Source organism: Malurus melanocephalus, unplaced genomic scaffold, assembly GCF_030028575.1.
Source record: "Malurus melanocephalus ecotype Western Australia unplaced genomic scaffold, MMel_1.1 scaffold_796, whole genome shotgun sequence".
In the NCBI taxonomy this organism is placed as follows: domain Eukaryota; kingdom Metazoa; phylum Chordata; class Aves; order Passeriformes; family Maluridae; genus Malurus; species Malurus melanocephalus.
In genome coordinates this window covers 155,638-169,401 of record NW_026624028.1, presented here as the reverse complement: position 1 = coordinate 169,401, position 13,764 = coordinate 155,638, and the positions used below count along the sequence as shown (strand labels likewise).

General features: G+C 38.1%; 1 protein-coding gene across 4 annotated transcripts in view; it reads left to right on the top strand.

Annotated features, from left to right (window-relative positions):
- MAP4K3 (mitogen-activated protein kinase kinase kinase kinase 3) overlaps nucleotides 1-13,764 on the top strand; it is a 65,855-nt gene that overhangs the window by 10,587 nt on the left and 41,504 nt on the right. For all 4 annotated transcript variants that reach the window (XM_057385160.1, XM_057385159.1, XM_057385158.1 and 1 more), the window contains exons 3-9: nucleotides 233-323; nucleotides 3,027-3,091; nucleotides 5,315-5,370; nucleotides 8,194-8,241; nucleotides 10,331-10,373; nucleotides 10,995-11,067; nucleotides 13,358-13,489. In XM_057385160.1, the coding sequence (XP_057241143.1) occupies nucleotides 233-323; nucleotides 3,027-3,091; nucleotides 5,315-5,370; nucleotides 8,194-8,241; nucleotides 10,331-10,373; nucleotides 10,995-11,067; nucleotides 13,358-13,489 (508 nt within the window). The remainder of the gene's footprint in view (nucleotides 1-232; nucleotides 324-3,026; nucleotides 3,092-5,314; nucleotides 5,371-8,193; nucleotides 8,242-10,330; nucleotides 10,374-10,994; nucleotides 11,068-13,357; nucleotides 13,490-13,764) is intronic.

Here is a 13,764-nt window from a genome sequence, read left to right as displayed (position 1 = left end):
TTGTAAGAGCTGGCAGCAGACGTGAGGTCCATCTGTCCCAGAATGAAACTTAAGAATATAGTTCTTGCTAAGCCTTTGCTAATAAATACTGATTTACAGCTGATTTATGTCTTTGAAACTTGCAGATAATTGGTCTTAATTACTARGAATGTTTATTTTATAAACATGTGCTGAAAGTTAAGATGTGAGTATAACCCAGGCCAATGAAAATACTTGTTTTACTGCATTTCAGGAGAAGATTTTGCTGTTGTGCAGCAGGAAATCATTATGATGAAAGACTGTAAACATCCGAACATTGTTGCTTATTTTGGCAGCTATCTCAGGTACAGTTTGTTTCTTTTGCTCGCTTAAAAATCTGTCCCTGTCCCCTTGTAAAGGGCAAATCTGTAAGGTGACATAGGCAAAATGTAATTTAGCAAATAAGTATTATCCACTTGTGTTTTTCTTCATACATCTTCAAATCTGTTCTGTTTAATGCAGTGTCTCTCTCAGTACTCTTTATCCCAGCAAAATTGCTCAGTGACCATGTAATCATGTTTCCTTGCAAATGAATTGATGCTTAATATCTTTGAATTTAATAGATAAGTGGAAAATTAAGCAGAAGTATGACAASTATGAAGAGTCAGTGTGTATAGTGTCTTTTAAATTTGTTTCAGTAGAATGTCTGCTTTTCCAGCATGTGCACTTCTGACCAGAATGTGAAGGTTTTGTRTTTGTTTCTGGAGGTGAGGTTATTTGCACTGTAGAAGCATTGACAGATASATTCAGTTATCTTATCAGCTGCTTATTTAACTAGTCACAGTGGAAACAGATTGCTTAGTATAACTAATAAAAAGCTGTTAATGATAATTTTATAAATTTTCATGTGAAAACAAATTGTGCATGACTAATATTGTTGCATTCTACTTCCTTTAACATTTTTTTATTGCAACACCACCTCTTTTCCTATATTCAGGGTAGAGGTGCTTTTTCTTGAAAAAAAAAATTCCTCTTGTCTCAGAGTATCAAAGTATGCCTTTGGAGACCCAGAATTAAACTTTGGCAAAAAATGTGATATATTTACAAGTACATACATAGGATACATTTACAGGATATATTTACGAGTGTGCTCGGTTCCCTCTTCTTTCTTTGGCAGAGTGCTTCTCTTTTGTCTGGGCCCTTAAGTCACTGTCTTTGAGACCTTTTTGTTGTCTGACCTTTTGTTTGCCAAGCATATTTCAATGCTAAGAAAGAACAATGAGAAAAATACCATTGTCCTACGCTTTCTACTCACCATCATATTGTTGTTCCCCAAGGATTTCTTCTGTTTGTGTAGGGATTTTCAGACAGTGGCATTTCTGCCTTCCTGTTAGCCTGGGTGTTAAGTTGCAGACATTAAATGGTACTGTTGGTCCTGCCTCTGTTTTGTTTATGTAGTCACCTCTTCTGATCCTCTTCTGTTTTTTTTTGTTGTTTTCTGTAGGGCTTTTGCCCAGTAAGCAAAAGTGCGAATTTACAGCACTTCAGTGCTTTATGTCTCTTACTTTGTGGGTGCTCTGCTGATGTCCCAAGGCTGCTGGGAGGGTTCTGGCTTCTCCTCACTTCCACACTGCTGGCATCAAACAGGATGCAGCCACATGGGCCCATGAGCCCACGGCCCCCAAAAGTGTCCCTGAGTTCTGCATCACTGTGGGGAACAAAGAAGGGACTTGGAGATGTCTCTTCATTGCTTCTTTCTTACTCGGTTTTCTCGCACAGGTTGTCACACTGCTTCTGTGTCTGCTTGTCCTTTCAGTGGAAAGCTTTAATATTTTTTTCAAACAAGGTTTTAACTGACCCTTGAAATGTATGGAGTTAACAGCCAGGGAATTCTATAATGTTTGGACCTTTCCCACTCCTAGAGGAAGCAGYTGGGATGTAGCTTTGAGGGCCATGTGGACTCTGGACTTAAAAGGGGAGGACATCCAAGAAAGACAGTTTTGCYTCAGAATAGCAGCTATTCTAGGTGTCACCTGCTGGTGAAAATACTGRCAATTTGCAGCTCAGGAGATAAGCTCAGCATTTACACCACTGCCTTGCAAAGTCATTTCCACTAATGTGTCTTAGCTGTTYGAACAGAGCTTTATGAATGCAAGGCATGCAAGACCAGGTCATCAAGAAGTTGCAGAACAACCATCAGTCTTTCCTTTRGTTATCCTGTATTTCAGTCTGCTCTAAGGTGGTTGTGTAGGATTCCTATTTTCCTCTGAGTGTTTTGATGGCCAGGAATGACTGTGCAAGTCCCAGATTTTTTTGCTCTCCGAAGTGCTTTCTTGTGGCTAGACGTCTTAGAAATGAAAATCAATGAGTCAAAATAGAATTAATGGCCATAATAGAACATACCTTTGAATCCTTCAGCTCATTGTCTATTCTGGGAAAGCACCTTTTGTGGAGGTATAGTGAATCAAACTGAGTTGATTCCTACAGTAAGGAAGGAAGAACTAAATAACTTCCCTTCTGACCCTGGCATCAAAAATACCCATAGATATTTTTGAAAGACAAGACTTCATCTGAGCAGGCACTAACCCACAGCATGGGCTCCACTCTGCCTAGCTTTGACTAAAGCACTAGAGTTTCACTTAATTTGCTGTGAAAGAAATTTGGTTGAKAGAGACCCCTGTGGCTTTTTGTTTTGTGTTTATTTCTTGTTTGTGTTAATTCCTATGCTCTGAAAAAAAGTGGAGGAGAAGTGAAAATGAGGAAGAAATAAGAACCCACATCTGTTTTGTTCCTACTCTCAGAAATATGAATTTCAACAAAAATCAGTCTAAATGTTTCACTATTTTTATTGCTTTGTTAAAGTAGAGTGTTTCTGACTATTTCATTAGTTACTATTTAGACAGTGAAGTGTCACATAAAGATTAAATTATACTCATTATTTGACTTGAACTTYTCATAATACAGAGCATGTTATGTTGTGCTTTATATTGTTTGAGTCCTCTGACTTATCTTTTACAAGTGCTCTTTTCAAATCTGACAGCTAATGAATGGTTTTGTTCACTCTTTAGACGAGACAAGCTGTGGATTTGCATGGAGTTCTGTGGAGGTGGCTCTCTACAGGATATTTATCATGGTACGTCAAGACTTTATTCCTTAAAATCTAAGTGCAGCTTATTTTCAAAAATTGAAATGATTGCAGTGTTTTGGAATTAAAGAGGAGGAATCCTAAATTTAGTATCCATAATAATTCATTGGAGGTAAATTTTAGCTTATGTTTTCACTTAATTGGTTTGGCTTTTGTAAACAAAGTTGGCTATCGTGGAGGGTTTTTAAGCAGCAGAAGCTATTTCTGCCCTTCAGTACTCATATACCCATCACTGCTTTTCAAAGGCCRTAAAATTAGACAATATTACATTGTAAAAATAAAAAATTGATGTCTTGATCTGCTGTCTTGCTTCATAGCCATTTTGTTTCTGAGCTTTTGAACTTTGTTTTAGTAAAATGTGTACCACTGCTTACAGAAACCTAGGTAAGATTGATTAGCATGGATGCTCTTCTCCTTTATACACAGTGATTGTTTGAATGTTTATATTCCAGTAGTTCCATGAGGGCCTTGTTTTATTTTTTAGTGGTTTTTTAAGCTGGATGTGTGACACGTGAGAAGCAAGAGTGGTCTCTATATTTGGTTTAGGCATGGCTGTGGTGAGCAGKCAAACAAGGGCAGTCTGTGAATCTGTTGGATAAAGATAGGATCAGTCAATTGATTGCTSTTTTTCAAGAGACAAAATCAGGTTTGAAGGACTTCATTGCCCTGGAATTAAGACTTATTTAGGAAAGGAGTATGTTGGAAGTGAGTAATGGCTTTCTGGTTCTCAGGTGATGTTTTTCATTGAGGAAATCCATCTATATTTTAAATTGTGAAGCTTTTAACGCATGTGGGTCTCTTGTGCGTAAGCAGTTTTTACGTTTACCTTGGGTGCAATTAAAAGAAGCACCAATCCACAAGTTCCCACCGTGTTCCTGGCATAGTCATTTGATTGTGGCCTTGGTGATCCTTTACTGCTTTGCTAATTTTGAGAAAAGCATCATSTTTAATAGGCTTTGTTTTGTGGAACACCTGTAGAGTAGGAAATGAGCTCATGCCACATAAATGCCTGAGCAGATGTCTACAGGAGTGGCTTCCCGTTGCAGCTGATTTTTGGCTTCTCTGCTGGTAGTCAGAATGGAAGGTTCTTTTCTGGTCTTTATTATGTTCTGAAGAGTCTTATTCCARTTGAACTATAGGCCTCTGTAATCTCAAGTCATTTAAGTTAATCAGAATCAAATTTCTCAGAACAAAAATAGATGCCTAGATGTGCCTGCTGYGGGTGCTGATATATATAGTTTTATGTGGGTTTGGAGCTTTCCTTTCAGAAAAGAGAAGTTGGACTCAGACTTACTTTGAAGATATATATTGCATGATACTAGTATTATGGTTTTGTAAAAGCTAAGCAGTTAAATTCTTTAATCTAGGTTAATTCTTAACTCCGTATTCCCTCAATGTCCCTTGAGAAATTCCATCCAACTTCTTTGTTTTCTGTGCAAAACCTGAAAAACTTTCAGTTAGGACTGCATTTCCTGGCCTTAAACTTAGTTTCAGGATCGAAGTCCAGTGACTGGGATGAGTTACAGACCATTCCTTGCTCGGTGCTCACTGTTTGGTTTGTGTATTTGTTCAGAATTTAATTGTTTTCCTTCAAGACACTTGAGTGAAGTTGGACCCTCGAGGGAGAGGGAGGCACCTCCTTCCCCTGAGAAACTGCTGAAGCTGCTTACAGGGAGGGTTTGAGAAGGTGCTTGGTGTGGCAGGCTCAGGAGCTGCAGTGCTGACAGCTGATTTCAGAGGAAGGCTCAGAAGCTGCAGGGAGCAGCTTCTCTGCCAGTGGGAGGKATGGAAGGACAGAGCAGGTCACAAATGGTACAAAGAACTGCCCAGGGCTCAAAGGGGACTGAGCAGAGTTGGCTGCAGCTCTGAGTCACTGAGTTGAAAGTCCAGCCCTCTGTAGAACACAATGGGTTTGTTCAGGGGAATGAGTTGGGCTTAAATCATTGCTTGTGCTTCTTTTTCCTCTTAGTTACCATGAGATTTAAATATGGAAGGAGTTAGTAGTTTTCCTTCCAGCAGGACTGGACATTTTTGWCTTTAAAAAATGTTTGATGGTCCTGTGGGATGCTCAGTTTTGGGTAAAGACTAAGCACATAGAGATGTATGTAAGGTCCTCTCAGTGTGAATGGAAATAATGGAGGTATGAATTTGGAATGGGCAGTTTCTTACCTGATTTTSAGATTTTTTTTTTCTTTTTCCTTTCTATTTCAGTGACTGGACCACTATCAGAGCAGCAGATTGCCTATGTTAGCAGAGAAACACTACAGGTAGTGTGTCCTCAGGTTCTTGTGGTTGTCTTTTAAAGTAAAAGTATTAAAAGCTAAAAGTAAAAGCTACAAATAATACGTGATACCATGGAAGTGCAGTAATTGGATGACACAGCATTTTTCTCAGRCTTTTGAGAAGGTCCCATATTACAGCATAGAAATTTGTATAATTGCATAACCTCAAATTATCCTGGATCATTGGAAAAAGATTCTTGTCATCTTTCTGCTGTTAATTTTATATGTATTTTTTTAAAGGGGAGGAAGCAGCATGTTTTCTTAATCTGTATTTGCAGTATAAATGAGTTGCTTCATGTTTGAAGGAAAATTTAAACACTGAATTTTGCATATCTAAGATATGCATTTCTTCTGCCAGTAAGAAAAACAATTGCCTGTGTGCTTGAGATGTTGAAGGCAAGGTCATTAGCCTCTCCTTGTGGGTATGCTGGCTTTCATTTTTCTTTCCTAAATTACAGCTTCAGTACATTAGTAAAAGTTAATCAGAAACTGCTTTTTTTGATGGATGTCTTGCTTTTGTGTGAGAGAGCAGTTGTTCTTGACTTGTAGTAAATGCAGACCTCTTGAATGCCGCCAGTTGAGACCTGCTGCCTCTCTCGGACACTTTTTCAGGAATGCTCTGTTCCAAGCCATCTSCCTTGGTTGTCACTTACCATCTCCCTGTGCCTTGCCAGAGACTGCTGACTTCTGACTTACCAGACATGGCTTTTTTTTAGCTTGCAGATCAGGCTTATGTGACATCTGGGAGCATTAGGGGTTTTTAGTCTTTGAACCCTTTTATTCTTAGAGCGTTGGAGAATGGTTTGTGTTAGAAGGGGCCTTTAAAGACCCTCCTGCAATGAGCAGTGATGTCTTCAACTAGATGAAGTTGCTCAGAGCCCCATCCARCCTGACCTTGAATGTTTTCAGGGATGGGGCATCCACCACCTCTCTGGGCAACCTCTTCCRGTGGTTCACCWCCCTCATGAGAGAAGAATTCTTGCTTGTGTCTTATCTGAATCTATCCTYCATTACTTGAGAACAGGCCCTGSTAAAAAGTTTGTCCCCATCTTTCTTATAAGGCCTCTGCAAATTTRCTGCTGTGCACTCAATTCTCCTGGCTATATCATTGATGAAGGTATTAAATAGTCTCGTATGGAACCCTGAAGGACACCACTTGTCACTGTGGACATTGGGCTTGTTTACCACTGTTCTCTGGATACAATCATTTAGGCAATTCCTTATCCACCAGATAGTCCATCAATCAAATCCATAATCTTCTYAGACACAGAAGAATGTGTGGGTAGTGTAGAATGGAATTTATGAAACCATTTATTTGTGTTGAAAGATACCTTGGTTAATATGTATAAATTGTGTGTGAGAAAAAAACATTCTATTTTGTATGTTTTCTAAATGTTATTCCTCGATACATTTTTCTATATTTTAAATTGTCTGTAAATGCATGTTTATAATACTCTGACCAAATATAATGCATGTAGTTTCATGTATCTTGTTGCAGCTTATAATGTAACATCATTTTCCTAAGTAAAAAGTCTGGGACTGTAGGCCATTATCCATCTAGAGAAATAATTTGTYCAAAATTCATTTTGCCACCAGTGTCCAGGAATCCAGAGTCTCACTTGGATGCCTGATGTTGGCATTTAGTCTCCATATGTAGAAGCCCATTGATTCATCRGTTTTAAAGAAAACACTCATTATCCAGTTTGGTTGGAATCAGTGAGGTTGATTCTGAAAATACAGATCCTTTAATTACAACCTTTAAAGTACCTGTCTCCAGGCACTCAGTTTTGAAAATGGTGATTTGAATTTCTTCCAGGGCAGTGGTAAAAGTGTGTGAATTAATGGACTTTATGTGCCAGTAGCATCCAGAGATTTGAAGAGTGGACATGGAACTCTTCTGCCTATTGCCAGTTGCTGCAGTGATCTAATAGATACTTTGATTATTACACTTTAAGTTTTATAGTCAACTCTGTGATACCTTGCATGAATAGGCAAAAAAAAAAATCTGTCATGACATGGGTATCTCCCATGAACATAGAGTGTTGTGGAGGTTCATGGTCACAAGAGCAAGGAAGATGTTTGTGTGTCATTTTACCCTGGAAGAGAATTTCAGAGATAGCCTGGAGTGTCCAAAGTGGCATGGTCTCCCATTTGTCACGCAGGGATTTGATTCTATAGAATTCTTTCAGAATTTAAACTTGCTTTCTAACTTGTGTTGAGTCTTTAAATGTTTTAGTACTGTCAAGACCCAGAAAGCCAAATGCTTCTGCAGAAATCCATGAAACAGAATTGAACTCTGATGTTGGATCCAAAGCATGGCCTGTTAGCATGGTTCTGGGTTTGTTTGAAATATGGAATGATACAGGAGATAACTTTACCAGTGGTCCAGTGATCTGAATGTTAAATAGAAGACTTAGGCAATTTACCCATAATTAGCTGGGTCTAGAAAGGTGACAGTTACCATGTCCAGAGGAAAACTTGTTTGGGGAATACTCTTCTTCCAGTAGGTGGCTGGTATTGTTTCCATCTATCCTGTGTTTTAGATATTAAATAAATACCTAAATATCTTTATATAAAGTTATTTTGTATGCTATTTTATGTAAAGATATTAAATATGCTGCTACATCTATTGAATCTGCAAATTTGCAGCAGGATATGCTGAAATATAAAAATGTTCTTCAGTCAGTGAGTCAGGTGATTGAATGGGATCCTAAATATATTAATTAATTAAGTAATTGGTAATTAAGTAAGAAACATATGTCAAATGAAAAATGTTGGACTAAATTACTATTTAAATATTTTATGCAGGGACTGTATTACCTTCACAGTAAAGGAAAAATGCACAGAGACATAAAGGTAAGTAAAAACTGARAGGGTTTTTGGTGCTTTTAAAATAGGCTGTGTCACCTCCTGTGATCTTTACTATTATGTATCAATTTTCAGTATATTTTTGAACATGCACGGGGTTTTAATCTCTTAGAATAAAATAAAAATTTCTGCTGAAGGGAGGAAAAAAATCTTTTCAAATACATGCATGAAAATAGTTCGTTCTCTGCCTTGGAGCCACACACACTGTTTATTTGGACCAGTGCTGTAAAATTTAGACATCAGCTGGTGTCCAGTATGTGCTCAGAAGAGCAAAAGAAAGAAGAAAAGGTACAAAAGAAAGGTTTGCTCTTTCCCATAGCTTTTCCAGGGATCTCCATATACCCTTCTTTTGGAGCTAGCCATGGAGCAGAGCTGTAGCTTTGGCTTCTTGCTTCTCGGTGAGCAGATTGCAGGGCAGCGGCTGCTGTTCCGTGTGGTTCTCAGAGACTGCTTCTGTGCCCTCCCTCGCATGCTAAAAATAGAGAGGGTGCTGCAAATCAGGCTATTAGTACTGACTTACTTAAATCTCCATCTCAGCAAAGCTATATCAAAAGTGGCTTGTTCAGACTCTTACATTTCGTTATATTTCCTTCTGGTGCTTCCTGTTGACTTTTTGTTCCTGAAGTTTTACTACCTAGTCTTTCCAAAGCCCTTCCAAAGCCTTTCTAAACCTGGCAAGCTTCCTTCTGGAAATCTGACAGTAAATCATCATATTSTTTTGTGTTGTTGCATGCTGTTGGTTTGGCTGGTTTTGGTTTCTTTTTTCTCCAGCAGCTTCAACTATAGTTGCCTTCATGCAGCCTGATTCCAAGTTATTCTCATTGGCTGCAGAAGAATATTCGGGTTTTGAGCAATCACAAAAGTAATTTCTGAATGAAGATTACTTCAGGCACCAACATTTAAATATTTTTCATTACACTTTATAGAATACTTGTAAGGATACAGTGCACAGATACTTCCTCTGCTAAGAGCTGTGCTGGTAACAAATGCTTACAGTGTTTACATTGAGAGGGTTTTCTTTTTTTTAAATGAAGCTTCCCTCATGAACATGGAAAAGTACTGTCTTCATCTGCAGATCTCCTGACTGCTGAATTGTGTTTGCTTCCCTCAGTAGTTAAGTTACATATTTAGAGTACCTGTCMTGTTAGCTTGAGAGGTGAACAAGGTCAAGAGCTGTAAGCGGGGCTGTTACAYTGTTTGCCAAGCTCATTAACTCTATTTGTGCAACATGGGCCAAGTTACTGTGTTTTACTGCTGGCCAGACTCTTCCTGCTCTGGAAAAAGCCATAATCTGTAAAAACACAGTTTTTTTGGGGGTTCATCTCTGCTGCCTTTCCATCTGCCCGATTGGCAGTGCAGTGCTGATGTTTGGAATTGTGTGTAGCCAGTTCTGATCTTCACGCAGCTCAACCTGTACCTGGTTTTAGTCTTCAAATCTGGTTTGTTGTCAGTCCTTTTGCCTTGTAATTTTGTAGTACAAACCTCTTCTTTTGGTTAATTTTGATTATTGTGCTGAAGTGAGTGGTACACACAGCCACACAAAAATGACCTCTTCAAATCCAGCACTGACAGAATCTCTGTTGCATAAGGACGGAAGTAGCTTTGCTMAATGCTTGATTATTGAGGCAGGTCCTTAAGGCTATAATTATAATAAGCATGGCTCTCAAACAAGGCAAAATGGGCTCCTAGTTATGAAAAGAAAATGAAATTGTTTCCACTTTGACCTTTTGAGTTCCTGTTTCCTTTGAGTCATTGTAAATAGAAAAAAGTAAGAATTGAGCAGCATAGGCAAATACTGTTTATTGAGAGAACTTGTGTGCAATGCAAACTCTGCAGTACCATAGGCTAAACTAAAAATTAATGRAAAACACTGTATATCCAAGGAGTTTTTTTAATAACAGAATGACAGCTTGTTAATTCACAGACATTTCTTTGATAAGCCTGCAGGTTTATTGAATGCAATCCTTCCTTTGTCTTTGGCCCCTAATGCGCTGTCAGATCTTACATAATTCTTTTTTTTAGTGTGGTATTGGTGGAATTGGCKTGTTTTAATCCAAGTAAACTTTTCTTTTTAAAGGGAGCAAACATTCTTTTAACYGATAATGGACATGTAAAATTAGGTGAGTTAATATAACTTAATGCTATTAATATTTTWATGTGCTCTAAGAAGCAGCATGCTCTGTTTTGTTTAATGAGGGGATGGTTCATGTAAGGAGTTAGTGAATATCAGAATTCTTTTTATTTTGCTGGTGGTGTCTAACTTAAACCATCCAATTAGTATGTGAGGATTAGGTGGAGTAATTTTGGAACAGTGAGGTAAAAGACCTTCTGATATTGTAAGTGAAAAGTAAAAGTCAAACATAAGGTTTTATGAATTTTTAATAAAATCTAGTATCCAGAGTCCTTAAATGTACCTTGAAAGCTTATCTGAAAGAATCTCTTTGCTAACATAAAATGAGGTATTTTATTATATTAAAACACTGCTTGTGCCAGCCTGCTCTTCCTTATGTGGGTGAGGRCCATTTGTGTGCATGTTTGGAAAATGCCTGAGGGGGCTGACCCGTGGTATTTGAGACACACCAAGGTTTTATCATTTGCTTTCGTTACTCATTTTTGTTAAATATTTCTGGTGTGTATAAGAATCTCTTAACAGTGGGGAAACCAGACTTGTGTTCATTAACAATTAATTGCATCAAATCAGTTGTTGACTGTAATTTTGTTTTTGCTTTTTTTTTTAATAGCTGATTTTGGAGTTTCTGCACAGATAACGGCTACAATTGCCAAAAGGAAATCATTCATTGGCACCCCATATTGGTAACTGTTTTACTTGACCATTAATATAATGGTAAAACATGTCATCCTGTTGAAAAATTGTGATAAAAGCATGCTCTGTCATTTCCTGGGTAGATGAACCACTAAAGGCTGTATCAGACTTTCTGATGATCCTGTGCGTTACTGATTCCAAATCCTGAATTAGTTGAGTAGCAGAGAAAAGGCTTTAATGCTCTGAAAAATTGAAAGGCTGTGTAGTGCCAGCACCATTGATTAATTTATCTTAATTTAGTAAAACTTAAAAACTAGCAGCAGTTTTGCTTGTTTTTAACGTTAATCTTAAGTATTTTTTATTCCCTTATTTTCCATTTTGATGTTTTATGTTTCTTCCCCTCCAGCCTCGACACAGCTTTTCTACAGCTTTTCAGTTGATGAGTGTCATTTGCCTTCACAGATCCACAGATCTTTTCCCACATGTGAACTGTTTCTCCAAGCCATTTTCCCCCTTATTTACTCAAACTGATTAAATTCTGTGATCCAGTTCTATCTGTTCTGCATCTTTATTCTTCCCCCATTAAACTAGGATGTATRATTTTTTCTTATCTGAAGTTCTGCCTTTCATTTTATCCGTTTCCTGCTGGAAGTGGTTGTTCCCTTTCACCTTGAAGTAAATGACATACATTCTCCACTGTAAAAMAGCACTTTTGTCATGTTTCACAGACAGATATTAAAACTCTGTAGTCTGACAGCATAGTAGGTGCAAGATAAAAATATATATAATGRAAAAAACCCCCATGTTCAAGTATTGACTTGAAATAGCCAAGCACAGTATTTTTAGCATTCTTCTGCTGTGTAAGTCACATCAAGGCTTCACTTCCYTTTCAGAATAACACAAGCACCCAGCAGTCATGATTGTGTGATTGGTTTGTGTCTCTTCCCCAAGGTATCTGGGTCACTTCAGTCCTCACCTGTAACTTTCAAATTGTGCCAGGCTTCTCAAATAACCTTAAATAATAACTAAAAAAGCGTTTAGGATAAATGCTGATAAAAAACATCAGTTGTTGGAAAGCTTTTCAGAGGTTTGAGAGCAGAGGTAAGGAAGCAAAATTTTTAGATTGCAGAGAAGAAAATTTAGTTGAAACAGGCCATATGAAGGTTTTAGTGGTCATTAGATGTGTCTCAGGGCAGGTTAACTACAGTTCTAGTAACCCTATTTAAATATTTAACCCATGTTCCCCCTCTGTTGTGGTCACACCCTCCATTTTGATTTAGATTGAGTTTTTTAATGAACTCTGAAGAAATGTATTTAGATATAGTTTAGTTATGCAAACTTGAAATAAGTTCTACCACCAAACCTGCTGATGTTTTCAGATCTAAAGATAAGAGTTGGAAGAGACTTGCAAAGATCATGGAGTCTGACTCTTAGCCCTGCACAKGGTGTCCCCAAGTGCCTTGAGAGCATTGTCCAAATGCTTTTTGAGCTCCAGCAGGCTTGGTGCTGTGACCACAGGATGCCTGTATTTAAATAATGCATCAGTTGAGATGCTGCTCGCTGATTTACTGCAGCACTCTCCCAGTGACTTTATCTGTGTTCCACTTACTGAGTTATTGAGATTTACTGCTGCTTTTCAGGTGATCTGAATGGATAAATCTCAAAGCTAAGAAATACTAACATGTTGCCCATCTGGTAGGCCTATGTGAGACAATCAGATTCATAATTCACTTTGGCCATTCAATATGTGACAATTCCAAGTGATTCATTTCCTTTAGGTATTCCTATTTATGTGCCAGTTGTGTTTGTTCATTTTTGCCACTGGAGAATGTGAAACCACATTGTTGACTTAAATGAGGTCACCTGACATGAGAGAGACAGACTTTACAAACAAGGAGTGCTCTATACAGAGGTGACAATGAGTCTCAGCCTTTCAGGATACAAGAAAGCTGATATTTGATTACTTTTTCTCTTGTTAGAATTCTTTTCTTCAAAGTCAGTGGATCACTTTCTGGGCAGTATGTGAATTTAGATGTTATTTGGATTGGTAGTTGAATAATTGTACTTCACACACTTTGTTGAGTAGTACTTTGTCTGAGACATTGATTTAATCCACTTACTCCTAAATGATCATTTTAGAAACTGCCTGTTAGGTATTAGAAGATGACTGAGGGAAACTTCAGGTGTGCATTTTTTACACACACACTTATGTGTGTATATCTGTATAAACTGTGGCCTTATAGATTGAGAACATTAAAGAAGAGAATACTAAACTGCTGTGTATAGAATAATGTTTGATTTATGGTGAGAATTTAACTAAAAATGTCTTTTACCATTTAGGATGGCMCCAGAAGTTGCTGCAGTGGAAAGGAAAGGTGGCTATAACCAGCTCTGTGATCTGTGGGCTGTTGGGATCACTGCTATAGAGCTCGCTGAACTTCAGCCTCCAATGTTTGACCTACATCCAATGAGGTTAGGAAGGGGTTAGAGCCTGGRGGGTAAATGCAGCTAATTAAATAATCCATTTGAAGAGATGGCTCCTGGGTTTTGGGTGGACTGCAAGGGTTTTGGGCTGTGAGAGTTCTGAGTGAACAGGACAGCAATTGTAACTCTCTGGTTCACAAGTGTATCATGTCCTGGTTGAGTCTCTTAAACTGATGGAGYTTCTTCCTGCCAACTAAACAGAGTGTTTAATAATTGATCTCATTTATGTACTGCAGCGTAACCACAGAAATGCTGTTGTTCTT